At 41.2% G+C, this 26,904-nt stretch overlaps 1 protein-coding gene across 3 annotated transcripts in view; it reads right to left on the bottom strand.

Moving 5' to 3' along the window:
* The window catches only part of UNC79 (unc-79 subunit of NALCN channel complex), a 195,281-nt gene that overhangs the window by 64,555 nt on the left and 103,822 nt on the right, over positions 1-26,904 (bottom strand). Inside the window, exons 27-33 of one of the 3 annotated variants that reach the window (XM_045815776.2) lie at positions 25,674-25,739; positions 17,547-17,833; positions 15,345-15,527; positions 14,589-14,751; positions 11,945-12,094; positions 10,142-11,359; positions 3,156-3,263 (exon numbers count right to left, since the gene is read on the bottom strand). In XM_045815776.2, coding sequence (XP_045671732.2) covers positions 3,156-3,263; positions 10,142-11,359; positions 11,945-12,094; positions 14,589-14,751; positions 15,345-15,527; positions 17,547-17,833; positions 25,674-25,739 — 2,175 coding nt within the window. The remainder of the gene's footprint in view (positions 1-3,155; positions 3,264-10,141; positions 11,360-11,944; positions 12,095-14,588; positions 14,752-15,344; positions 15,528-17,546; positions 17,834-25,673; positions 25,740-26,904) is intronic. The other 2 variants (XM_045815778.2, XM_045815777.2) reach the window with 2 other exon arrangements.

Below are 26,904 nucleotides of genomic sequence, written 5' to 3'. Positions count from 1 at the left end.
GGGTGCCTTTCTTCCCTCAGTAAAGAATGAAAAGAGTGCCTATGAGCATTTATCTGTACCCTGTAAATATCTACTCCAGTTACAACAATATGATTACTTTTTTATTTATATACCTTGTTCCAAAAAGGATTTAAGGCAGATAATACTACTTTTAATTTATAGCTTAACTTTTTTTAATGGAGCTTGTGCATACATAGTTTCAGGCTCCATTATATCCCCATGAGGTCCCTGTGTGTGTGTGTGTGTATGTGTGTGTGTCTGTGTGTCTGTGTGTGTGTGCGCGCATATATATTTTGGAGTAAAATGACACATATCGACCCCAATTTTTTGAGAGAGAAACTGAAGCAAATGATACTATGTTACTTGGGGACCAACCAGCAAACGAGGTGGTCATAGAACCAGACATGTTGACTCCAAAGTCAATACAATTTTCATCTCTGTGGGAGCCTCTGCCTACTGTTTGGGAAATCTGAATTGAATCACCTTCCACAAGTGTGTTCTAGTACAAATCTTTGTTTTAGAGAGTAGTGGTAACATTTTTATCCTGCAATCAAGAACTGACAAATATCCCACCAATGAATGTCAAGTTACGAGCATTTCCAAACCAGAAAAACAATTTAAAAAGTTTTTTAAAAACCACTCCTGCCAGTAGACTGTTGAGTAAACAAGCGACCTGTCTCCTACCGTCGTACTCCTCCGCCAGGGCTCCCCTCAGTCCCGGCCCCCAGCCCAGTGAGAAAAGCAGAGGATCGCTGAGGTGCCTTTTCTACATGATCCCAAACTCCTGGACGCTGGAGAGCATGTGGTCATTCACTCTCTTAGGAGGACAATTTCAGAAACTGAAGCCCTGAGGTACATGCTCTACGAGGGGATGGTAGAAACTGGGATGATTGTATGGCCCCTGGAAAGCCTTAAATGTTATACATAGGCTTCACAATCACTGTACCAAGACCACAACTTGGTGAGATGTGAAATCAATGATAACATTTGTAATGTAATTAGCATGCTGTTTGATTCATGGCGGTCGCGGCATGGTTAGCTACAAAATGATCAGCTGGCAAACTGATCCAAAGACAGGGGTGTGATGGGAATTCTTATGTCTTGGAGTCCATGTCGATTAAATTCACGATAAGGACTACGCCAACCAACATGGAAAATCTCGGATTCTTGTTGATTGGTGAAATTTACAGTGTTATGACTCACTTGAAATGTGCAAACTTCAGATCAAATGCAAAAGCAGAAATCTTGTAGAAGGCTTAACCGATTTAAAAATGAGCTTGTTCGAAGGAGGGTTTAGAGCCTCTAGTGAGTTCATAATTTCTCTGATTCTCAGTTGTGCGTAAAGACAGCAGAATTCCCTGAGAGTAAAAAACCTTTAATGTTCAGCTCAGTGTGTGAGGTGCCTGGCATGATGCCTCCAAGAACACACCACCAACGGCCATCCAACGCATGTTTTTAATGGAGAGGAGGAGGAAGGTGGAAATCTAATGACGCACTCTCCAGACTCGCTAGAGTCATGAGACATCAGATACGCTTATTTTATGACACATTTAACTAGCACTGAAGTCAAGCTGACTTAGTCGCCCTATCTCAAATTACACCCAAGTTGGAATTCTGATTAGAATTCACTATCTTCCTTTTTTCCGGATGATTCACGTAAATTAGGAGGAGAAAATACACTTTTGTGATTCTAGTATGTGGGCTTAACAACGGGCGTTCTATCACGTTATCAAACAGATTTTTTATGATAAAAGAACAATTAAATCCAGAACTAGCTGTTCTTCTTTGCTACCAAAAGGGCAAGTAACTATCACTTGAAAATGCTTTCTTATAATTTCTATAATCTCTATTGTAAGTGAATTTGAGTTATTCTAAGGCAGTGTGTGATACCAAAAAAAGAGCACAGATTTGCCAATCAAAGAGACCTGGCATCAATCCCTGTCTCTATCATTTAGTAGCTACCTGACTTTAGGCAAGTCATTTAGCCTCTCCGACCTCTGTTTCCTAGTCTATAAAATGGGGTCAGTAATATTTGCCATGCAGGGCCGATGTCAGGATTGAGTAAAATAACCATGTGTGTAACCATCTGGCACAGTGCCCAGCACGTGGTAAGTGTCAAATAAATGGGAACTACTATTAACTATTATGACTATGAACTCCTCGAACCAGGGGTGTCTCTTACTTATTCACTTTGGATCCCCAGTGGCAAGCACAGTGCCCGGCACGCAGCAGACACTTAATAAATAGTTGCTGAATGAATGAATGCATGAATGAATGAATCATGAAGATGACGATGTTGTTCCATACTACCAGTCCAGCATTTGAGTTAAGATCTTTATCTGGTTTTCGGGATCACCCTCATTTCAAAAGATGGTCAAATGAAAATTAACTAGCTCCTCAGGCAGCGTCTACACGGAGCACAAAAGAGACCAGCACGTGGGACAAGGGCTTGCAGGAGCTGCGCCTCCGAATCCTGATACTGCTGGGAACCTCCCAAGCTAAAGTCTCTCAACTCCTTCCACCAAGTCAGGGGACACCCTTACCTTCACCTCAAAGGAACTCACGCTCCTCAAGGACAACATCTAGGACCCAACCACGGAAGGCAGTTTCAAAACAGTTGCCCCCTAGAGATCCTGTAGCATTTCATGCCATTTTTATTTTCAGATCCAAAAGGGCTAGATCCAATCATGACTCTGGGATCACAATCTAGCTGTTACATTTATTTTATGATAACCTAGATAAAATGTTGTCCCTGACGGAAGTGATTCCAAACAAACAAAGGGGTTCAGTGTAAAATTCTGTCATGAACAATGCTTTTCACTTGTCCCAAAACTAGCTCCATGCCTTATGTTTAGGCTAGTCATCGACAACTCTTCTTTTCTTGAATTATCAAATTCAGTGATAATTCCTTCACAGATTGGGATTCTTGGCCAATCAGTGATGGTACTGATTTATTAAACACTGGAGATGTTGACAAAACTGAGCCTATGCCTCAGGATCTCTGAGATCTTACTGCCGAGTGTCCCCCTAGGAAGCTAACACAACGTGTATGAAGAAAAAACACCAACGCCGGGACTGTGAACATTGAAAACAATGCAGCAGATATTGTTCCAAAATCAATGTACAGGTGAAATGATGACCAAAGGAAATCTTACTTGATATTGAGGAATGGCTGCTTGTTTCTGGCACACCTGCTTCTAAAGTGGGGGCAGATGAGGATTCTCGTGGCATTTCCAAAGTTGAAAGTCCTTTAGTAGAGGGATCTACAAACAGAAATAGTATTTAAAGCTCAGGACATTGATTACAAGGAATGAATGAATCTCCATATCTTTTCCTTCTTGCCTAATACACCCATTCAAATCATTCTGTATGTTCTGGCCCTCCCAATTACTTTAATGGAATTATATACGCGCTGGTTTCCAAATTCCATGCAGAAATGCTTCTGTTACACTCTGCCTCTGTGACTATGCCTCTCAGAGATTAACAAAAGCACAGTCACAAAACTAAAGCTCAACACACCCCCGCTGCCCAGCCTCGAGCAGGTCACTTCACCTTTCCAGAGCTGAATTTTTCACCTATTACCTAAAGATGCTTATAGTTCATTCCACCTACATCATTCCACCACTCCACCTCTTTCTGGCAATTTGTTACTCATTAATTACATCTCAATTATACAGACAGTTCCTCCTCCAGAAGGTCTTCAAGAAACCCCGTCCCCCCCAAAAATACAAACGAGAAAATGGGTCGTGTGATCCTCTTATGTAATCCCAGGACACTCTGTCGTTAACCTTTCCCAAACTTAACACACTATGACGTCATTGTCTATTGACCTGTGTAGAAACTTTGCTAAAGCATAAGGAATTTAAGAGCAGGGACTGTATCTAATTTGGAATAAATACTATGAATTCAGATTTTCTATTTTATTAGGTGAGCAAGAAACAGACTGTATCATTTCCTCCTTCTATTTGGCAGATGCATCTAAGAGGAAATATTTTCTGCATACACTATTGTCTTATGAACCTATCAGTGATGGGAAACAAGCTGTCCCAAGCTATTCTAAGTAAAGATTATCCTTTAAAACTTTTGAGAAGTTTAATGGTTTATCATAGGAACCCCCCCCCAAATTCTTTACAAATCTCCTTGCCATCTTAAGCAACACTATACACTGAACAGAGTGAGCAGCCTGGAGTTACACTACAAGCATCCACGAATGTCCCATGCTATAATTTGGGGATGCCTCCCTAAATAGCTTCAAGTTCTCAAGCTTCATGATGACTCTGTCTCATTCTTTCATATCGTCAATTTTTTTCTTGTCACAGAGCAAGTCACCAAACAGTCACACATACATACAACTGAAGTCCGCAGATGCTGTTCTATCCTTGGATGACCACTACACTTGTCAGACACAAAAGTAAAATCGATCTTAAGTGAGAGGCTGAGAGGAAAGTTTTCGAGCACTGATGCGGGAACATCGAGTTTTGATTCTCAGAGGTCTTTCTGAATAGATACGGTTGCCAGATTACTCATTTCTTGATGAAAAAAAAAAGTAGAACTGTTTCCTGAACCCTCTTGAGTAAGCGCAAAATGACAACCTGTTTTATTTTTTTTCACTAGAAGAACCATTTTTTTTATTTTAACGTTTTTTATTATATTATGTTAGTCACCATACAGTACATCCCTGGTTTCTGATGTAAAGTTCGATGATTCATTAGTTGCGTATAACACCCAGTGCACCATGACACAACCTGTTTTAAATTACCGTAGTCACTTAGATATCAGAGGTTAGGCTCTTACTTTTCTCTTAGGTATTCTCCCCAAACCTCTAGTTCAAAACATGCACAGTCAAAAAAAAAAACACACTTTTAAAAATTAAGATTAAATAAATAAGGAAAACATGCACAAGTCACCTCTCTTCGCCCTCATCTGCCTCTGTTTCCTGCAAGCTGCTCCTAGGGCATCATACTCCCACCAATAATGTAGGATGAGAAAGCTTAAAGCTCATTTTTGAGAATTCTTTGAAAGATCATTGAGACTTTTAGAGTTTTGCTATGCTTATTAAAATCTTTGCTGTATCTGTAATTTCAAAGAAATGTCATGACTATAAGGTAGCTGGTTATAATCATTATTGTACAAAGATTCCATAAACCAGACAATTTTTGCTCAGTCCTAAATCCTTTAATGAAACCTTCCATTTGTATACAGCTTAAGATGACAAACACTGGAATAGACCTATACACTAAGCTTAAACTATTTTTATTCAGTGTTTATAGTGATGTGCAGAAAATGCCTTAACTATTCGTTTATTCATCAAACATTTGCCAAAACTCTACCAGGCACTTGGGATACAATCAGTGAACAAACTAGGTAAGAATCCTTGCCTTTGGGAACTTTCATTTTAGTGGGGAGAGACAGAAAATAACATACATAAAAGTAAAATTGTAGTGTTAGAAGAGTAATTCTCTGTAGGAGAGACACGAGCAGAAGGGATTCCAAGATGTCAGACAGGGGTGGAAAGGTGCGGTGTGGTCCAGGCCTCACTGGAAACCTGGTGTTTGATCAAAGGATCAACAGAAGGGAGAGAGGAAACCAGGCAGACACGTGGGGAAGATGGTTTCAGGCTGAGGAAGCAGCCAGCGCAAAGGCCCTCAGGTGGAACTATGCGGGGAGCGTTCAAGAAATGGCAGGGGCCACCACAGCTGCATAGAAGCGATGGGGTGAGAGCAGCACAAAATGCAGTCCGAGAGCTAATGAGAATCGAGACCACAGAGCACTCCAGAAATATCAAGGGCCTGAGCTTTTACTATGAAAGAAATGGGGAGCCAAGGGAGGGTTTTAATCAGAGGAATGGTATCATCTCATGTCTTAAAGGATCACTGTAGTTGCTGTGTTGGGAAGATATGAAGGCAATAAGGGTTGAAGACAGGGGACCAGTCGGGAGGCTACAGTCACTGACCCAGGTGAGAAGTGTGGGGGCTCAGAGCAGAGTGAAGGAGGGGAGATAGTGGGAGGGGACCAGATTCTGGATATATTTTGAAGGTAGATTAAGGTGACCACACAAAATAGAGGATGCCCAGTTAAAACTTAATTTCAGATAAACAATAGATAACTTTTTATTATGAGTACGTCCCACGTACGTCCTATGTATACCTGATAGAAAAGGCTCTAATTCTTCACTCCTCCCTGAAACCATGCTCTTTGCCATGTGACTTAGAAGTTCCTCCCTCATTACAGGCAGGGTATATTTCTTTCTTGACTTTGGCTTCGGCTAGGCGATTTGTTTTGGCTATGAAATATTTGCAGGCATACCGCGGCCAAAGGCTTGAAAAGTGCCTGTGCAATTAGACTTGCTCTCTTGTACCTCCTGCCATCACCATGAGAAGATATTCCCAAGCTTCAAGGGTCCCAGGAGGAGGTTGGCCACCCAGCCCAGCTCAGCCTAGATTAGCTGATCCACAGTGACCAATAGACTTACCATTATATGTTGCTGAGATTTTATGCTTATTTGTTACACAGCATTATTCCAGCAATAGGCAACTGAGTGAGTTGTCTCAGCATAAAGACAATACGTAAAATCATAAAACCAGATGAGATCACCCGGACAGTGAGTGTAGACAGAGGACTGAGACCCTAGGGCACTCCCTCATTAGAGAGATAAGGAGGAACCAACAAGAGATTGAGAAGGAGTGACCACCGAATAAAGAGAAAACCAGGAGAGTACGGTATCCAAGAAGCCAAGCAAAGCAGGGAGGTACGAGCTAAGAACTGACCACTGGAGGTCATTGGTCACCTTGACAAGTGACGTCTGGGTGAACCACTGGGGATGAAAGCTTCATAGGAATGATAAATTCTTTTTAGAAAGAATAGAATGGGAGAAAATTGGAGATAATGATTGTATAGGCAACTCTTTAATACATTTTGCCAAGAGGGGAGGAGCAAAACGAGATAATAAGTGGGAGAACTGGGATCAAGAACTTTTTTTTTTTTAAGAGAGAAATAAAATTATGTTCATATGCTCAAGTCGAGAATACCTTAGGAAGAAAAAAAATCTAGCGGGGGTGGGGAGAGAAAGAAGGGAGAATTTCTGGGCCTATATCCCTGAATAGGTAAGAGAAATGAAATCTTGTCCACATGTGGAAAAGCTGGCTTTGAACAGTAAAACCAGACAGTTCACCTGTAGCCCCAGCGAAGAAGGCCAAGTGTACAAGTGCAGATACTGGAAGGCAGGCAGATGAGGTGGCAGGAGGCTACGGAAATTACTTCTGATTATGTCAAACAGGAAGAGTTATTGGAAGTTTGGAAAGACAAGTCACCAAGAAATAAACAGTCAGTCAGGAGAATGGAAACATGAATGGACCAGGGAAATACGGTACGATGGCCAGGTAGTTTAAGGATCCAGTTGAGATCTATGGTCACGAATTTAAAATGAGACCAGTCAATACTGGGTTTTTCTCCAGTCACACTCATTGGATAGGTAAGGGTGCGGGTAGATGGAAAGATGGATCTGACAAGGGTTGTGTTTAGCCAAGCAAGCTGAAAAAGCAAAGGTCAAGAGGGTGCCGGGAGGGGGGGCTACACTCGTTGACTTGAGTAAGGAAGAGCACAGAAGATATGAAGTAGGGGAGAGACATGAAAGGACCAATCTGGGGTTGTCCAGAGAGAGAAGAAATGGAAATCAGAGGACAGGAGGCATGAGAATGACATTGTGGAAAGGCTGTAGCTGTTGCTAAAAACATGGTCTGCGTTATGACCATGGGAATGAATCGCTGAGCTAGGGTGCTGGATAAAAACAAAGTCACTAGAGAAGATGAATTCCAGGAACTGAGAAGCCGGAACAGCAGAAGGATCATCTACTCTAATATCGGAATCAATAAGAATTCAGGCAGCAACAGTTTAGACAAGAATGAAAAAAGAGCCAGGAGTCAAACTGTCACCAGATAATTGTCATCAGGGGTCAGTAGTATGAGGTTCAGAGCTGGGTGTTTTTAGAGACAAGGTGGGAATGGTCTGAAAGGGGCAGCGGTGAGCAAGGAAGGGGCCCAAGGGCACCCAAGCCCAAGGGCACAAGGCAGTGAGGAAAACAGTGTCCTTGGGGCAGAGCTGAGTTTCCACTAGACTGGGGCATGAAGGGGGTAGTCGGATGAGAGAGCATATATGGGATTTTGCTCATGAAGGATGGAGGAAGGTTTTCAGTAGTTAGCATAAGGTAGGACAGAAGTTGAGAACAGATGTGCAGAGCCTTATGGAAACTAGAGTGACCTGGGCCTTCCTGCAGGGACTGACATGAACAGAGGGAAAGTGCATGATGCACTTGGATCTGGTGGCTCGAGGCTATGAGCAGTGGCTAGGCTCTGAGTCTGGAAGGACTAGGAGCTGTAGCTGTCTGGGCCTTCCTTTCCTCCAGCTGATAGAGGCCAGAAGGTCTAGAGAAGCTTGTCTTACTCTGAGCCCAGACCTCCTTCCAGCACCAGTAAGGGAGGGAAGGTAGATAAGTGTATCTGTGGGAGCTGGGCCACTATACAGATACGAAACTATTATGACACTATCAGATATATTATAAACATTTAAAAGACATATTATCATAATTGTCAGACGCTTTCCTCTTGTTCTTGAAACCAATCTCCTCCCTGGTAGCCTGGGGAGCAATCTGACATGGGATGGATAAAGGTGGCAACACACACACACACACACACACACACACACACACTATAACCTATATATCATGCACACCCACTCTGTAGACTTACACAGTGTTTCTTATATACCCACTCTTTAGACCTTAGATGGTTTCTTATATATCCACCCTACAGACCTCTAGAGTCTCTAGGTCAATGCTTTCCTCCATCTATATGCAGCCAGTTTCCTGGCTCCGAACCATAAAAAGGCATTCCGGTTTCCCTAGAAACCTTCTTAAACTGTGTTATCACCAGGATCCTACTCTTCCATCTGTCTGGTTGGAGCACGACCCTTTCCAAATATACTAACATTCATTCAACAGATTTTTCCAGAACACCTTCAAGGTACACAGCTCTGTGCTGGGAGGGAGAGAGCAGCTGGAACACCCAGGGCCAATACAGGATCTGAATCCCTTGTCTTGGGAGTTGCTTTTGTGTGGAGCAGTGGGAGAGGAAGGACTAGAATCAGGACAGGCATCCTGGCCCTGCGACTGCCTATCCGTGCGGCCCGGGCACATCACTTCCTCAGAGTGTCCACCTCTTCTTACAGAAAAGGACGGATTTTCACTACAAGTCTCCAAGCCTCCAAGATCTTTGCCAGTCCTCAGCAGTCCACAGGCTATGAATCTACTATAATGATCATTCCTGCACAATTTCATTTTTTCTAAAGAGTCACATGTTTGTTTGTTTTTTTCTTTAGATCTGAGCTGAGACATAAAGTGTTGCGATCAGCATTATGGGAATACTGCAAAAGACTGTGCTTTAGGATGAGGCGGGCTATTGGGCTTGCCGCTTTTTCAAATTATCTTTCTTAAAAACCGTGCCTCCAAGGAAAGGGGAGAAATGACACCTGAGGCAGGAAATCCACGAGCTGTGACAACTTCACCATCAAGCGGTGCCCATGGATGAGGGTCTAGGCTGCAACTAGGGTTTTTCAGACACACAAGGCCCACCAAGCTGCTGACATTTGGTTAGAGTATGTAATCCACTGTGGACCCTACAGGATTATAGTCGATTCTTAACCATTCTAAGCACTCTTTGCTTTATTTTAACCCTTCATGTTTGTTCCTTTTTTGGACTATATATCAAAGCTGGCTAAAGCATGGAAAACCAAGAAGACAAAAAAAGTTCAAATTAATGACCTTTACTGTTTGGGGAAGGCTGAGATGATATCCGGGATCTTGACATGAATTAACTACTGCCTCTTATTGCCAAGGATGGTTAAGAATGGACTGTTAAGAGTTGAGAAACAACAAATACGGAAACGTTTATGGAGCCAGTAGAACCACGTCTGCATCCAACACGCTGTGGTAAGCGGGAAGGATTCGGCGTGACTCTGAAGCAATTATAATGTCACTCTCTGACATTATAAGATTGAGAGTTTGATGCATACTCAGTGCCGAGACCCAAACGAAAAAGATGCACAAACCTGCGTGTCAGGCTGGGAGGAAGAAGAGAGACGAGCTTACCTGGGTCTTTCTGTTCTCCCAGCTTGTCCAGAATGTTGAAGGAGATATCCAGGTACTCTCTCTGGATGGCACTGACAGCGATCTTGCGCTGTTTCCTCTGCCTGGGAACAATCTGGATCTTGAATTCGGATTCCTCGGCTCCTTCCTCTTCTGCCTTCCTCTCGGGATTCTGTTCTGTGTCCGACTCGGCGCTAGTGTCGGGCTTCTCACTTTCTGTTGGGTTCTCAGCATCCTCGGGGACTTTGAGGAGGACAGTTTTGGCCCCTGAACTTGGCACCAGCCCACCGGGCTTCTCCTCCTCGATGCTGGGCTCGGGGTTGTCGTCCAGTGACACCTCAGGGAGGGCATAGGACTTCTGGAGGAGGTCTCGCTTTTGTTTAAGCGTGAGTGGGCTACCACAGGCAAAGTCCTGTGACTCCTCCGGCTTCGAACGGTCTTCACAGTCTGCGGGGTCTCCCAGAGCAACGCGGGCAGAGTCTGTGGCACCTGCTGAGTGGTTGTTTCCTGAGTCCTTGGAAGAGAAGTCTTTGGAACAATCCTCCACACTTACTTGCACAAGGGGAGTTGTGCTGAGGCTGAGGATGGAGGGGGGACTGGGGAGGCAAGGGGAAGGAGCAGGGTTTTTACTAGAGGCACCATCATTTCCCTGGTCCATGGTCTCCTCTTCCTCATCACTCTCTACTATGCGGAGAGGGGGTAGGGGCTCAAACACAAGAGAGTCGCTGTCGGACGTGGAGAGTACCGAGCGCTTTTCGGGCCCGGATGTAGAGTCAGAGGACAAATCTATCAGGTCTAAATCCTCTTTAGGAGCAGGCTTGAGAGGAGAATCCACTTTGACCTCAAACGTCTCCATGCAATTTAACCTGACTTCTGGTATCACAGGCCTGCGGGTTTCTTGGAAACTTTCCGTTGCTGGGTTCTCGGGGCCTTCGGGGTCGTCAGGCCTTGTAGCGGAATTCTGTCTGGGACGTCCGTGGTCATGTCTCTGCATGACATAAGCAGCATGGGCGGGAGGCTTATCTAGGTCACACCGGTCTATGCAGGACTTCCTCCGGTGCTCGTCTAATGTAAACAAGAGGGAGTCTGCATTCCCTATATCAAGAGATTTTTGTTTTAAAGAGCGCAGCTTTTTTTTCTGAATGCTTTCTTCTCTCACACAGTGTAGAATGCTGTCTTGTAATGCACCCGTTTCTCTATATTCGGCCAGTTCTATTTCACCTGATTAAAACAGAAAGAGCTAGTACTGTTTTACTTGGAGATGCCACCACTTTTTTCCCCCTCATACTTGGGCATACCACTGGCATAAATCATAATCACAATCCCAGCTCCAACAGGAGGGAAAACTGACTCTCTGGCCAAGTTTTTGGAAAGTTCCTTCTAATTTCAAAACCCAGAAAACTCTGGAAGGAGAGAACCCGAAATGGCAGGTTAAGATCTTATTTCCAAAATCAGGCTTCAGGATAATTCCTCAGCTCTATTCATTTTTGTGCACAGGAGAGGGGACCGCTTTTGGGCTGAGGCAGATCTAGGAAACTGTATTCAAATCGTGTGGAAGAGAAGCAAACATTTTGCAACAAATCAAACCAAGCGATGGCCCTCTCAGACGATCATGACATCAATGATGTATCTGTCAAGGCACGTATATATATAAGTGTGGATATATATATACTGTTTGTGCATACATATATATAAAATCAACGGTCTTAAAATGTGTAGTAACGTAATAAAATTAAGATTTCACCCCAAACAAACGGTAGAGTACAACATTTCTGCATAAAATTACTAAGAGGAAAAAATTCATACTTCTCTGAACATTCATCTCAACCGGCTGATATTTCACCATTTTGCTGCCGCCTATCCTTTTCAATCTTGCAAAAAAAGTTTGAGACTCTTTATTGCAGGGTCCAGTAGGTGTATCATGAATATCAGATTCATCAAAAACACTATCTTCTTCTAATTGGGGAGAGAAAGTCAAAATTACACTTGGGAGGTTACTCTCTCTTAGGCTGTGTCTACACAAGCATTTCAATGAAAGCACGAGGGAACACAGGCTGGGCTGGTTTCTACACCAGCTCAAGTTCTGGCCATGGCTTTGGTAGTTCGTCCAGATGTCGGATTATCCAAATGTTGACAGAGCAACCTGTTACAAGGCTGCCTCTTGTTTTCTGTGTGACCACGGGCAGCATTTTCAAGACAGGCATCTCCATATTCCAAGAGGGCCTTCGTGGGGAAATTTTTCCAATGCTCTTAAAATCGGATCACACACACATTTCGGGGATCTGTGACACTCCTTGAACACGCCTGCTTTGGGTGAATTTTCAGGCTACTTTGGCAAGAGAAAATGAAACAAAATGAGTAGCTCTCGCCCTTTCCAAAAATACACATACGCCTTCCTGGGATGTGAGAACTGGCATAGACACAGCCTAACAGTACATGCACCTTATACTTTGTGAATGCAAAATACTGTACTCTACATTTGGTAATGAAACACACAACACACAGAAAAAGCTTAGAGAAGCCGCTGGTCATTTCAAAAGCTCCACAAATGATTATGGACTGAAAGAGTAAACGAAGGAAAAGGAAAACAGAAAATAACATTCTCCCTTCTTAAAGTTAAGACCCTCCTCTGTGGAGTTCGCCACGTGTCACTATTATGCATCCTACAAAGACTCTCTGACTGAGGATCCCAAGGCCCTGGAAGCAAACCTGTCACTTAGCCTGCCTAGCAAGATTATTTCTGCCTACCCTTTTATCCCTATTTGGGCCACTTTTAGACCTAAGATAAACCCAAAAAACACATTCATGAGGAAAAGCGTTGCTATGTTGCAACCCACAGAGGTCACCTAATAAATGTTTTTCTTTCATCCTTTGGAAAGGCCAAAACCCTGCACAAAGCAGCAAAAAAAAAAAAAAAAAAAAAAAAAAAAAGGCTACAAAAATGCACTTCATACCACAGTAAATGGAATTAACCTATTATAAAGGGGAATATCACTGAAATCATAGTATTTGGCCTATTTTATATCTGCTTATATGACAAAATGAGACTCGGGTGCGATGACAACTATTTAAGATTTCTCGAGTATTCGGAGAGCACAAGGAGAGAGCCAAATTTTGAGGACTGACCCTGTCCTACAACACAAGACTCTAAGACTAAGTGATATTTGAGGCAGCAGGTGATAGATAAAGTGAGTGTTAATGACCAAAATGATAGAAAACCCCGGTGAACTTCTGCAAAGATGACAAAGCCTATCCAGGTCCCATGTTCCCGGGGAGACACAACACAATGATCTGCTTTAGTTCTTTAAGTACTTTAAAAAAAATAATCCCTTTTGAAAAATACAGTTTTTCAAGGAAATAGTTATGTGACTTCCATTACATGATTTTGAAATAATTCTCAAAATGCCCTGAATGAGAGATGGAAGGACTTCAAGATGGCCCCTCCCATTCGGAAAGGCTCATCGGAGATTGGCCCAAACACTGAGCCCGGATCAAGGACATCTATAGTTTAACGGAATCCATCCCACTTTCCAGAAACTGGGACCTAAGCTGGGAGACAAGATACTCTCTTCAGGAAGGATCTCAGTGGTACCAGGACTTACAGTTCCATCTATGGCCAATCTAGGTTCTTAGACCTTTTTGAACTAAATGAACAGTAGCTCCAATCCATGTTGGTGAGATATTCCCAGAGCAGTCCTACCAAGTCAGAATCTACTAACACCACAAAGGGTCATGGGGCTCTTGGCTTTCTCCCAGGATTGGAGTATATGATGTCCCCTTTTACAAGTCTAGACTTGTGACTTACACTAAAAACATACACCTTGGTTCTTCAGCTCTCACCTGAAAACATCCAGGCTGAGATTTTCCTCTATCTAAAGTTTCATTCGCCTGCCTCCTTTGCAGAAAAGCTATCAATATAAAAAGGGTTGATACTGGAAATGATTTAAACCTATGCAGAAAAAAATGTCACCTCGGTTGCCTTAAATCAGTTTCTTATCGAACAAGGAAGCTAGAAAGAAGCACTTCAGGAAATTTAGACCCCATTCAAATCTGTGAGCACAAAGTTCAGGAGCAAACTAAAGATGACAAGATCATGGCTCCACCGAGTGCGGACCAAGAGTTACTTCACGGCCCAATGCAAGATGCTTCCAACACATAGGGAAAGGCTTACAAAGGCTCCTAACCAAACAGCAGACAATTTTTTTTTTTACAAAACACTTCTTATGAAATGGGCTTCAGAAGCATATCAACTATTTCTCTTGAATGCTCATTTAAAAAATTAAAGCAGCGACATTCATGGGAAAGTTGGAACATTAATGAAGCAGTAGGTAATTTTTTGATTCCAGAATTATATCTGGGGGCACTCCACCATCTCCTAAGGAAAACATTGTCCAGAAATGTATCACATATTCAAGCTAAGATCGGAATAGAATTGAGATATGTAAAGTACCTTTTTCTTTTTCGCTGTATCTGCTTATGTTACTGTTGTCACTGTACAAAGGTCCTGCCGTGGCATGGGGCTTGCAGCTATGATACTGTGCATTGAGTGTATTGACTGTTATGTGAATCAGATGCAGCAGGACCTTGCTGATATCACAGTCTCGATATGGATACTGCTCAATAAAATGGAGGGAGAAAAATATAAGCGGTTATTTTGAAGGGTAAGTTCTTCCACGTGATCTTACTAGATACTTTTCTCAGTAGTTCTTGGGGATAGAGAGAAATATACACAGACGCAAAACCAGAAATTTTTATCATGGCCTTATTTGGACAAGGGACCGTATTCCCTTCCGTTCGCACCAAGCCACGGACGGCAAGGCATGCCAGTTCACGGTTACGATTCCTTTCAAGAAAATTACCTGGCATAAACCTCTGGCGTATGAATACAATTTTAAGTATTTTCCTTGCTTTCTGACATAATAATTCATACACAGATAAAATACGAGATGCTGAGCATAAACACGGATTGTTGATCTCAACCTCCTACAACTCATCGTCTGTTTGCTTTAAACATTTGTAGCACATACGCTGGCCTTGGTGTTGATATTCCAATGGCTCTTTACTTCTCAACACTAATTGTACAAATCATGATTCGTCCCCTGAAGGTGAAATGACTATCCTACGAAATTCTCAGCTGAGATCCCTTAAGTGTTCTCCTCTCTAGGGAATCGTTCTAGCCTGAAAAGGAGTGACCATCACAACTCACCTTGTAAAGGATGACAAGCAAGGCCTTTAACCACATCTGCCGGATGTGAGGTTTTAGGGACCAGAGGGAGCAACGAGGTGGCTGTTGGAAATAATGCCGTAGTTGAGGACAAGAGCAGTATTTGAGCACCTGAACCACCAAGGGGAGAAGGTGTTTTCCCAAGTTAATGTTATAGTCCATAACCTGAAATAGGAAAAATATTAATAACTGAAGGAAGAGTATAGAGAACACCCATAAGCCCAAAGGAAAAATGTGACCCGTCAAAACTAGAGGCAAAATATCTAAAAGGCATCTCACAAAATGTTAACAGTAATGGCCAGTGACCCTAAAGGGGGAAAAGTTAAACCTTACAAGAAATAAAAACACACCTGTACATTAAAATCATTTTACCCACTTAATTATCTAATTATTTGATGTACCTGCTAAATTATCTATGGAGAATAAAACTGTATCCATTCAAATGTTCTATTAAACTGTTAACTGGAATTAAACTAGAATCAATGAAAACACCTACTACTGGTACTCACTGGGGGAAATGGGCATTCTCAGACACTACTGGCAAGAGTATTACTCAACAGCGTTTCAGGAGAGCAATTTAGCAATATCTATTCAGAAGTAAGGAAAAGTACATAGCCTACTATATAGTAATTAAATATATCCTAAGGAAAAAAAATCAGACAACTGTTCCAAGATGTATACGTAAAGATATCCAGCCTTATAGTCACCCCAAATTGAAAATAACCTCCATGTTCAACAACAGGAGATGAGTTAAATGAGATTATTTGTATGACAATAGGATACTATGTAGCCATGAAATGGGATATGGTACAAATTTATTTACACGATATCAACTTCATAATCAATTTTAAAAGATGTTACATGTATTTATCAATATGTATAATATGATCCCATTACTGTAGAAAATGTGTGCACATGCATATACCCGTATATAAGTATATATGAATGTGATAATGGGGCCAGCAATAACATACGAACACTGAAACATGAGTTTTGTCATGGGTTTCATGGAGATTTGTATTTAATTTTTTGCTTTATTAAATAAATAGGCATGATGTAAATACAGGATGAGAAAAGTGAGGAATGAAAGGAGGAGGGGAGGGAAGTTCGATATCTGGAATGGCGCACCCTCTCTTCACCACAAACAACTGAGTGTTAGTGGGGACCCATCTAGTTACCAGCATCAGCAAAAGACTTCCATGCACACATTGCTCCTACTTCGCTTATCTGTGTTCATCACATTACAATCTATTTGAGCAAATTGATAACAGTGACCATCACCGAGCTCCTACCACGAGACAGGTGCTGATTAAGTGCTCAGCAATATGTTGGCTCTAATTGTTCAAAACAGAAGTCTGTTACCAATGAGCAAAGAAGCAGACGATGTTTAAGGCCACAACAGATAACAACAGTGGCAGAGTTGAAATTCATATCAATTTCTCTCTAGCTCCAAGTTCTACACTGGTCAAGTTAGGCATACAAAAACCCAATAATCCACTAATTCTGCTCTTGCGTACGTATCTCAAAGGAATTCTCACAGTGGTGGATAAGGTGCATATGCATGATGTTCACTGCTGAGCTGTCTGGAGTGGTTAAGTAGCTGGGAGCAAGTAAAATGAGTGTCCATCTACTGGCACAATGGACAGTTAGAGCCTGGTCAATGGGCACCACGGTATAAACTACAGCAGTTGGGAGTAGCAGACAAACAGGGAGAAAGCCAGTGATGACAATGTGACATGAAGAAAGTTGTACAATTAACTCAACTCTCCACTCGAAGCCAAAAAGGATAAAAGATTTTTTTTAAAAAGCCCATAAACAAAAATTCTACACTCCCTTATTTTTTTAATGGGTAGAGTTTCAGTTTAGGATAATGAAAAAGCTCTAGAGATGGAGAATGGTTCCGGTTACATAATAATGCGAATATACTTAATGCCACTGAATTACATACTTAAAAATGGTTAAAATGGTAAACTTCATGTTAGGTATATTCTACTCCTGCCCCCCCACGCCAAAAATCCTATGCTCCCTATTAGTCTCACTCATCTTATACTCCCTTCCGCATACCCCTGCCTAATAAAGTCACTTGCACAAACCTCTACACAGAACCCATGTTGGCTAAATGGAACTTAATGACTTGCTTCTACTAAAACCTTAATGGTATGACTCCTGGAAGCTTACACTTACTTGGGCAATTCCTGCAATAAATGCATTAAAGCAAGTTGACAGGCGCATTTTTTGAGGTGCAATCATGAAGCAACCCTCCTGTTGGTCATAACCGAGTAAGACGTACAGGTGCCGCTTGACCGTGTTGAAGGCCTTGGCGCTGCTGATGTCTGACTCAGCGCTGCTCTCGTCCTTGGCCATGAACTTCATGAGCACTGTAATCAGCTGGTGAACAGTCTGGTGGTCGATCCCAGCATCTTCTGGGAGCAGGTCCTTGATGGTGTTGTCATTCTCAGGAGATTGTTGTCCTGTCAGTACAAGAAAGGTCATCACTGGGTGGCTCCCTCACAAGGACGCTCACAAGGAAATCTCACTTATCGATAAAGCACCATGCCTTTTGCTTCCACTAAATATTTAAAGGGTCTGTTCTGGACCAACATAAAGGCAAAGTATGGCCTACTCAGCAAAGCATTAGTCCAGGGGTGAAAGTTATTGTGCTCATCAACAACCAAGTAATTTGAGAGTAATAAGGAATAGAAATAAAAATAAGGCACTATAAAGCAAGGTTCTCTTTGAACGGCAAGAAAAATACCTAAATAAACTTTGTATTTAGAGATTTTTTAAATATCTCGGCAAAGTTTTATCCTCAATGATAAAGAGAAGTTTCTCTTCCAGATTTGTAAAATAAACACTTAAAAATAACCACAAAAATAATATTCTAACATCCACTGAGCACAAAAGCATCCACTGAGTTCTTTTGCTTAAATTACTATCTCAATTTGGGGGCGCCTGGGTAGCTCAGTCGGTTAAGCATCTGCCTTCAGCTCAGGTCATGATCCCAGGGTCCTGGGATAGAGCCCCACATCAGGCTCCCTGCTCAGCAGGGAGTCTGCTTTTCCCTCTCCCTCTGCCTGCTGCTCCCCCTGCTCGTGCTCACACGTTTTCTCTCTCTCTCTGTCAAATAAATAAATAAAATCTTTAAAAAAAATTATTATCTCAATTCAGTTATGTTCATAAATCAGCTGGTGGAAAAAAAATGTAAAGTTTTCTTTTCCAAATCCTGAGATATTAGGAGTGGGTACTCTATGAAGGATACAGTCAAAATTATAAATAGCAAATTATAAGTCCGGCTGTATGTAATGAGAAACATAGAAGGGAGGGGACAGACAGAAAGAAAGAAGCATGAGCTTTTAAAAACAGAAAAATACCACGACAGTGAGCTGAAAGTTTACATGGAAAGAAAAAAAATACCTTAGTCCTTGACTTACTCATAACCTAACAAATAATTGTATCATAGCAACTCCCTGACTTTGACCTTCTCTCTGTTATTTGTCAAAGTCAGAAATTACACCCTGCCTCTGTTTGTTCTTCTGCCTCTTCTGATCTGGTTTAGTTCAGGACTCTTGGTGAAGAAAGGGTGAGATTTGCTCTTCTATTTTATGTTTGGGGGCTTATTCAAAATACCCTCTGCATCCTTGTCCCTTCTTGGACAAGCAACATCAGAATTTCTAAATGGAAAGCAAGGTTTTTGCCTGGTGGCTTAGATGATGCACCCAGCGTTCTCATCTCCCACCCTGCAAGGAAAATTTCTGCTACACAATGACAGGCTTTGCTTACCAACCATTATAAACCAAACTGTGATCATATTATATCATGTATCATATAATATCATATAACTATGGCATGAAGGATACGCGAAGGAGATAGGTAGTAATTTATATTCATTAGCTCAACTAATTTGGCAAGCTTGAGGTAACAAGCTTGGTTCTCTATTTCGCCCCAGATGCTCAGAATAATGTCCGTCTGTTCAAAAGTGATATACTGAGAAGGGATCATTGACCGTGGGTGAAGGGCAACAGAGTCAACTAAGTCTAAGAGCCTCTCATTTAGGGGAAACCATAAGATAAATGTCAATACGACCCTAGGACATGAACATTTTCTATCTCCTGCAGTCTGTGTATGAAGAGTAAATGTGTGCATTGTACTCTGGAGAAGCTTTCACCCAAAATCATTCAAATAAAACCCAAGGACTTGTTTATTACAGTGTTTCACATGCATCAATGACAGTGATCAATAAATTGTTAATATTGTTACTTATGGGGCATGCATCAGCCACCAGGAGAAAAGTCAATTTATGTGGAACACCCTATTTCACCAAGAGGCCAGAAATGTGAAGCATTGCTGTATATTATAATCAAATTAAACATTTGGAATAGAAGATTAGGCCAAAAGCAATACCTATGTAAATCTCAGAAAATAAAATAGTTTAGAGAACTATCTTTCCAGCACTGAGAAATATTTAATCTTGATTTCTTTCTTCTCCAGAGTATTACTTTACAACTAGAAGGAGTTATTGCTTTGGGCAAGCCTGAGCCAAGAATGTGAGGACTGTGAGAATGCAGGGTGTGAGAATGCAGGCTCCCCGCAGGATTCAATGTGATTGCAGCAGCAAGGGATAGCTGTTACAATATAACTTTCTTCCTCAATTTGTTTCAGCTCTGGGGGGCAAGGTTTACAATACCTTGTAGCACTGTCCTGCTCAGCCACCATCAAGTTCAGATGGCTAGACTCCAAAGTCCCCATGTTAACAATGGAACTAGGGAGCATTTGGGAAGGAGCTGCCCCTTTATTTTATATCCCCGAGAATCCAGGGGCCTCAATACAGAAGAAAGGGAGCTCCAAACAAGGCCCAACTAAGACTCTGGCTCATTTCATTCTATCCTAGTTCAGGTCAGACTTCATCTTTAAATATTTCAAAATTCCTCTTCCCATTGTAGGTAGATGTTCATTTAAAAAGTGTATACCCTGGGGCGTCTGGGTGGTTCAGTCAGCTAAGCCTCCGACTCTTGATTTCAGCTCAGGTCATAACCTCAGCGTCCTGAGATTGAGTCCTGCGTCAGGCTCTGCACTGAGCATGGAACCTATTTGAGATTCTCTCTCTTTCTCCCTCTGTCTGCCGCACCCCCCCAAAAAAAACAATAAAATAAGATAGTGTGTAACCTAACTTTTCCCATCAAATCATAGTTTCCTAATGATTGAGTACATTTCACCAATGCCCTGTTTTCCTTTGAAATACATCTTCACTGATCTTCAGTGTTTTAGCTTTAAGTTTGCTGCTCCTTTCTTTGTTTTCCCTGAACAGGCAATAATGAGTGATCTTTAACAAACCATTAAATGTACTAAAAAAAAAAAAAGGAACTAGTTGATGAAACCTTTTGCATAAAGTAAAAAAAATCTTCATTCCAAAAATTTACTTCTCTAGTTGTGGGCTTTGCAAGTCTGTGCCTTGTCTATTGTCTTTCTTTAAAATAGCATACGTTTGTCACTGGTATATTCTTCATAAAGAAAAGTTTCCTTAATCAAATCCCTAAGAAAAATTAGCTTAGAAAAGCCAGAATTTTCTCTATTAATAAAGACAATATTACTGTTTTAGTTATCTACAAAGGGTATGAAATTTCTGTTTTAAAACTGAATGCCTATGACATTTTCTCTAAGATGTAACGATTAAAACACTTTTGAATCCTAGTTTTGAACTCTAGTCTATGAAATTCCTCTATGCTTTAATCATAGAGATTTAACTTGTTAAAATTTTTGATATTCTCATTTCTCTAAAGAAAACTGTAAGCATCTTTAGAATCACGGGACAGAGTGATTCCTACCCTAACTTTATCATAGACTGGGTCCATCACAGTCTGTCCACAGAGTGGTACAACTGATTGAAACTCCAAAGTGTCATACGATTTTATTTATTTAATGATCGGAAACCAGGCAGGATCAGGATCTGCTTTTCCAGACTTATCTCTTATTATTCTACCCCAAATGCTCAACATTCTTACAAGGTGGGCTACTCCTAGGTCTCAGAACGTAGCCAACACCTTCCCACCTTTGTGTCTTGCTCAGGGTGTTATATCTTCCCAGCACCCCCAACTCCAGCCAATCTCATCTTGTGAATCTGGTTCTCAGAAGCCATTCTTCCTACCTATGCCCAGCGTCCTCTCAGCAACTGGGTGTGATCTCTAACTTCTGCAAATCCCAAGGCAAGAAGAGAGGGAGGATGGGAGGGAAGAATGGAGGAAAATTTCCTTCACCATTTCCTAAAATGGGGCAAACTGCAAGACAGAATTTATTTACTCATTTGCCGATTTCCCCTAGGAGAACGAGGCTCCGTGAAGGTAAGTGCTATGTCTTACCCATTTTTATATCCCTCACAGAATATGAGGAGGTGTCTGACATATACTAGATGCTTATTATTCATAAGCATCTAAGTACACTGAATTCAAATAAATATCTCAGGTAAATATTTCTTCTATATAGGAGAAAAACTAATGAGGGCCCCAAACAACGAGGATATAGGGAATATTCCTCTGCATAAGCTGACCCTGAGCCCTCTGTCAAACCAACAAGTGACAATCAGGTGGAGGAAGGAAGCACCCTTTCCATGAGCTTCCTCTGCATTTGTTCCAGAGAAGCCAATGATCAAGCACTATAAATGAGTTTGCCTTATGTTGCTAGTTCTAATTACACCACCTCACTGATCCCCCTACCCCATTAACCCAACTTCACAGCAGCTGTGTTGTGTGTATACACAGCAGAAGGGCTGCAAAGCTGGGGCCAGTGACTAACTCCGTACTGTCCTACGCTCCCCATCCCTGCCTCTTCCTATCCCCCATCCATGCCTTTACATCCTCTCTACCAGTCAAGGTCTGGCTGGAAAGCCACCTCTCCACAAGACCATCCCTGCTGCCCCCAACTCTCCTCCCGCTGTACCTGATGGGAACTATCCCATAGCACTGGCACATTCACCAGATGAGAGTTCACGTATGTTCACGCTTTATCTCCCTTCCTTGACTATATACAAGCAAGGGGAGAGTATAAAAATTTCTGATGTATCTTTGCATTCTTCTTATTTCCTAGTACTGAAGGTGCCCAGTAAATGTTTGTTCAACACAAACTGCCATTTCCGAAAACTATTATTTCAAACAAGGGCATTCCTATTAAAATAACTGTTCTCTTTGAGTTATGGAGTCTTAATGATCAACAGGCATTTTGCAAGTTAGTGAAGGATGTGGGTTGTTAACCACCTCTAGAAAGAAAGAGAGAGCCCAAAGAGAAGTAATTTGGAGTTTCAGGCTGGGACAGTAATGGGGGACAGGGCGTGGGGTGGGGGGGTGGGGGGGCCATACAAGTTTTACCAGTGCTACCTAGCATTGGACACCTTCTCTTGTTGATACAAATTCAGACCAAGACATCCCAATGTTTCTCTGCACGCTGGAGTAGAATTGAGGGTATCCATGTTGCTTTAGGGATTTGGACCCTTCTAGACCAATCTGTGGATCCTAAATGGAAAGGTCTCTTGGCGTGGATGCTCACGACCTTAAGGTACGCTGTAGCAAACATGAACGCCCAGGTTAGCTCTCTAACCAGACTGGTGTCTTCATGCGCCACAGGGCAGGAACGCCCTAATATCAATGCATCAGGAGGTAGTTATAGTGGAAAGAAAGCAAATGAAGTCTCCTGGACTCAAGCATTAGTCCCCAACTAGTTAGTTATAAGTGAACTTGAGCAAATTATCTAGGCAGAATTAATTAATCCCTCAGGACCTCAGTTTTCCTGTCCATATGTAAAGCAAGAAAATCATAATAATACTTTACATATATCCAGAGCCGTTGTGAAATCAAAATTAGATAATTTGTATTAAAAACACTCTTAATAGATAAAGAGTATTACACATACATGAAGTATTGTTATTCTTATTATTATATACCTACCATTGTTTAATTATTCATTCCAGGGGATGAGGAACAAGATATAATTAAGTTCCCCATGACCACGTGGGTTGGATATCAGATTTTCAGTGTTGTGTTATGAAAACCTATCAAAATTGCTATATTATACTCAATTAATATTCAACAGGTATTCTGAATCACCAAAGATAAGTCTTAGTTTTCACAGAATCGATGAAAATATTCCTTATAAATAATTATAATCATACTAATTTCATATTAGCAGGTGAAACTGTGTATTTCATCGATTAGGATTAAATACAGGTGCTGAGTTCTTATTGGCATTTACCACGCATGCCTTGCACGAGAGATCAGGGCTTGAGACCCAGATCTGTCACCAACAAGCTTGTGAAACATGTTCCTTTCTGGGAACTTCAGTTTCCTCTTCTGTGAAATGAGAATGTTAACATATCTCTAATAGTCCAGCCGTAATTTCCTATGAATTTCATTCATATGAGCAAAGTTTTTGATCTGACTCATGAAAGTCATAAAGGAATATAGCTCTTCCCTACCCTTGTTGGAATATACCTTCTATACAAGTGTATTTCTAATGCAAAATTTGCTGTAGGTAATATGTAAAAGCTAAGATCAGAAAGCCAGCCGTTGTGAACCCAATGCCAAAAAAGCTCAACCTAAACAGCAATTAAAATGAACTCTTGCTGCCTAATTACAGGGCATAGGCTTTATTTCAGGCCCAATCAATAAGAGGTCTTGCACTGAGAAGCTCAAGGCTTGCACCAAACAAAAGTATGTTCAGTAAGTAGCAAGCCCTTCAGCTTCCATGTAATTACTATCTTAAACCACCCTATATAATCTTAGGATTATCCCAGCATGTCTTTGTTCCCAAGTTAAAAAATTTACTGTCTAGTAAATAATAATGCAAAAATGAAAAACTAGTTTGAAAGGGCCAGCTGTTTCCAAATCTAATCAAGTTTTTATTAGAGTGTAAATTATCTTTCCAGAAACTTTAGCGTTATATTTAATATCAACGATACTGTTATCTGCCCCATTTCCAGCTGGTCACTTTTGGCGGGACAAGTAGAAGCCTAAAGCCTTTTTTTTGTTTTTAAACTTCAGGAAACATATGTATCCATTTTCCCAAAGAGATGTGAGAGGACTCTTTTGGATTGTGAAAATGGGTAATAAGAATAATTAAAGACTTTAATTGAATAATCAATTCAACTAAGCCTTAAGACAAAAAGAAAAGATGGGGTAAAATAAAAATAATTTATGAAATTGCTTTAGATTCATCTCAAGAAGAAGATCTCACTGAAGGGGACCTGCATGGATTTCACATTGTAATGGAGCTCAGGATCAGAAGTTTTTATTTTTACTCTTTTTTTAATCCCACTACAGTTGAGGCCCAAGTGATGCAGAAAACAAGGCAGGGTGACTCGGCCAAGGGTTTTGCTAATCCTTCTTTCTCGACAGTTTTAAAAGAGAAAATACGCTCTGGCCAACACCCGCCATCGGCATTCATAATCCTTGGGGCTCTCTCTTCCCCCTACTCCCACCCCAACTACGTTTGTAACACTTAATATACATGGTCTTGAAAGCCTCCTTGAAATTCTCCTTCTGAGGCCATTCGGAAAAGTCTATCTTAAAATTATTCTTAGATGAAAAAGCAAATGTTCTAGAGCATGATACACAGGCGGCAGGTACCAAGTCTGCTTTTGACAAATAAGCAGCTATTCAGACTCTTGACAATCTTCCCAATGCAACGTGGCACCATTTGCGTAGATAACATTCATTCTGTGATCGCCTTGCCAAAGTCCTTTCAACCCTTAGGATCCTTCGTGATAAACTACAGTCCCTCAGGGGACATCGAATGGTGGCTACACTGTACTGAGTCGAATATGATCCTAAGGTCCTCCAAACAATTGAAATCTTCCTTCCTCTGAGAGACAGAAATGTATGCAGGAATTGCAAAGAATCAGGAATGGCTACGGGCATGAGTGAATGACGGTGGCTCAAATGTATAACCTTTGAAAATGTCAATGAAAATGTATGTTTTTCCTATAGCGGATCTATACGAACATGATATTTCTATGTGTAAATACACATACAAATATAAGTACCATGTATAGTTCTAGTCATATTAGCTCTCTGGGGAAAAGTGCATATTCAGGTAACATGATACCTCTCACTGGACCAAAAGTTAATGGGATCAAAAGTCATCTGACAATAGTAAGACAGAAAGAATTGCTAGGTCAGGGGCTCAAACGCTTGAGCGTCTGGGGTCAGACCCTTCAAGTTTGCAAATCCTAAACATAGCATTCTGGTCCAGTTAGAGACACTGCATTCTTTACCTTGTCCACCTGGGATAGACACTTGCACACAGCCCTTCCACGTCAGAAGTACCCACCTGGTGTCTGTTCAGGTGTCCCACCGAGAGCTGGAGCAGACTGCTCATGCCTGGTCAACCTCATAGCTTAAAAATCAACAACAACTCTATTTAAATAAGCATTAAAAACAACTTGAGCCTAGAAAATACACTCAGTGCTAACTCACTGGATAGTAGGGGCAGGTTTAAGTTTAGTTTTCCTACTTGTAATTAACATCGCGGGAAAGATGTTTGCATCACAAAAGCTCTGTGGTTTTACGTGAATCTTAAGAACACCCTTTGGTATTACTTCAATTCTTAATCTTCAAAATTGTCATGTGAATCAATTAACGAGAAAGAACAATAAGTAAACTTGATATCCCGAAGTGGCTGGTTAGGTTATTAAAGAGCTGGGAAATTCACAGAAATTGTAATTTATTTAACCTAGATATTGTTTTCTAGGATCTGATTTGGTCTCCCTGGGGCCTAGCACTCCTACAGGTTATTCTTAAATGGCCACCTGCTATAATCTTTGCTCCCTGAAAAACTGAGTTACTGATTGCTTGAAGGGCTTTCATTGACTTATTCCAAAGTTCACAATACCACATTTTCAGAGCTTGTCATAAAATAGAGAAAAATGTGATAAAAAAAAATCAAATCATATTTGTGATTAAAAATGATTATGTTATATAAGGCTGTCTTCTAATAAATGTCAATGAAAAAAGCAAACCTTTCCACTTCCGACAGGACAAGAAATATATTGTAGGGTGTTACGTTAGGAATTTCACCACAGTTATTTAAAAATTAAATCATTTGATAAATTTTACAAGTTAGTACCATATTTAAATATACTCATTCGCTAATATGGTGATTTAGTTATGAATTTTTAATTATTTGTCATTCATGAGCCATTGCGAATCATTAGAGTTCATTTAGTCATCTGGTAATTTAGGGAAAATTGTGTTCTCCTTCCAAGCGCAATATAAAGAAAGACCTTTATGAAACTAACATATATGGTCTTTTTTTAAGTTGGAGATGAAGTTTATTTTTATTTATAAATTATCCAGTGAAGCACAGAAATTTAACTTCTCCTTAGCCTGGTTTTTCCTTTTCAAAAGCAACCATTATTTTTGGTTCGTCTGGGAGCTTGTTTGGCTGTCTCTATCATACATGAAAAGCAAACGCCCTCCAAATTTCCACTCTACCAGCTCAGCTGCCCTGGGTCTGACCTGTCTTTTTCAGGAAGCTCTTAGGTTACAAGGCTGGTGGTGCA

Source organism: Ursus americanus, chromosome 26 (assembly GCF_024610735.1).
Source record: "Ursus americanus isolate L20-20 chromosome 26, mUrsAme1.1.p, whole genome shotgun sequence".
NCBI classification, from domain to species: Eukaryota; Metazoa; Chordata; class Mammalia; order Carnivora; family Ursidae; genus Ursus; species Ursus americanus.
This window is presented reverse-complemented; position numbering and strand designations above follow the sequence as displayed.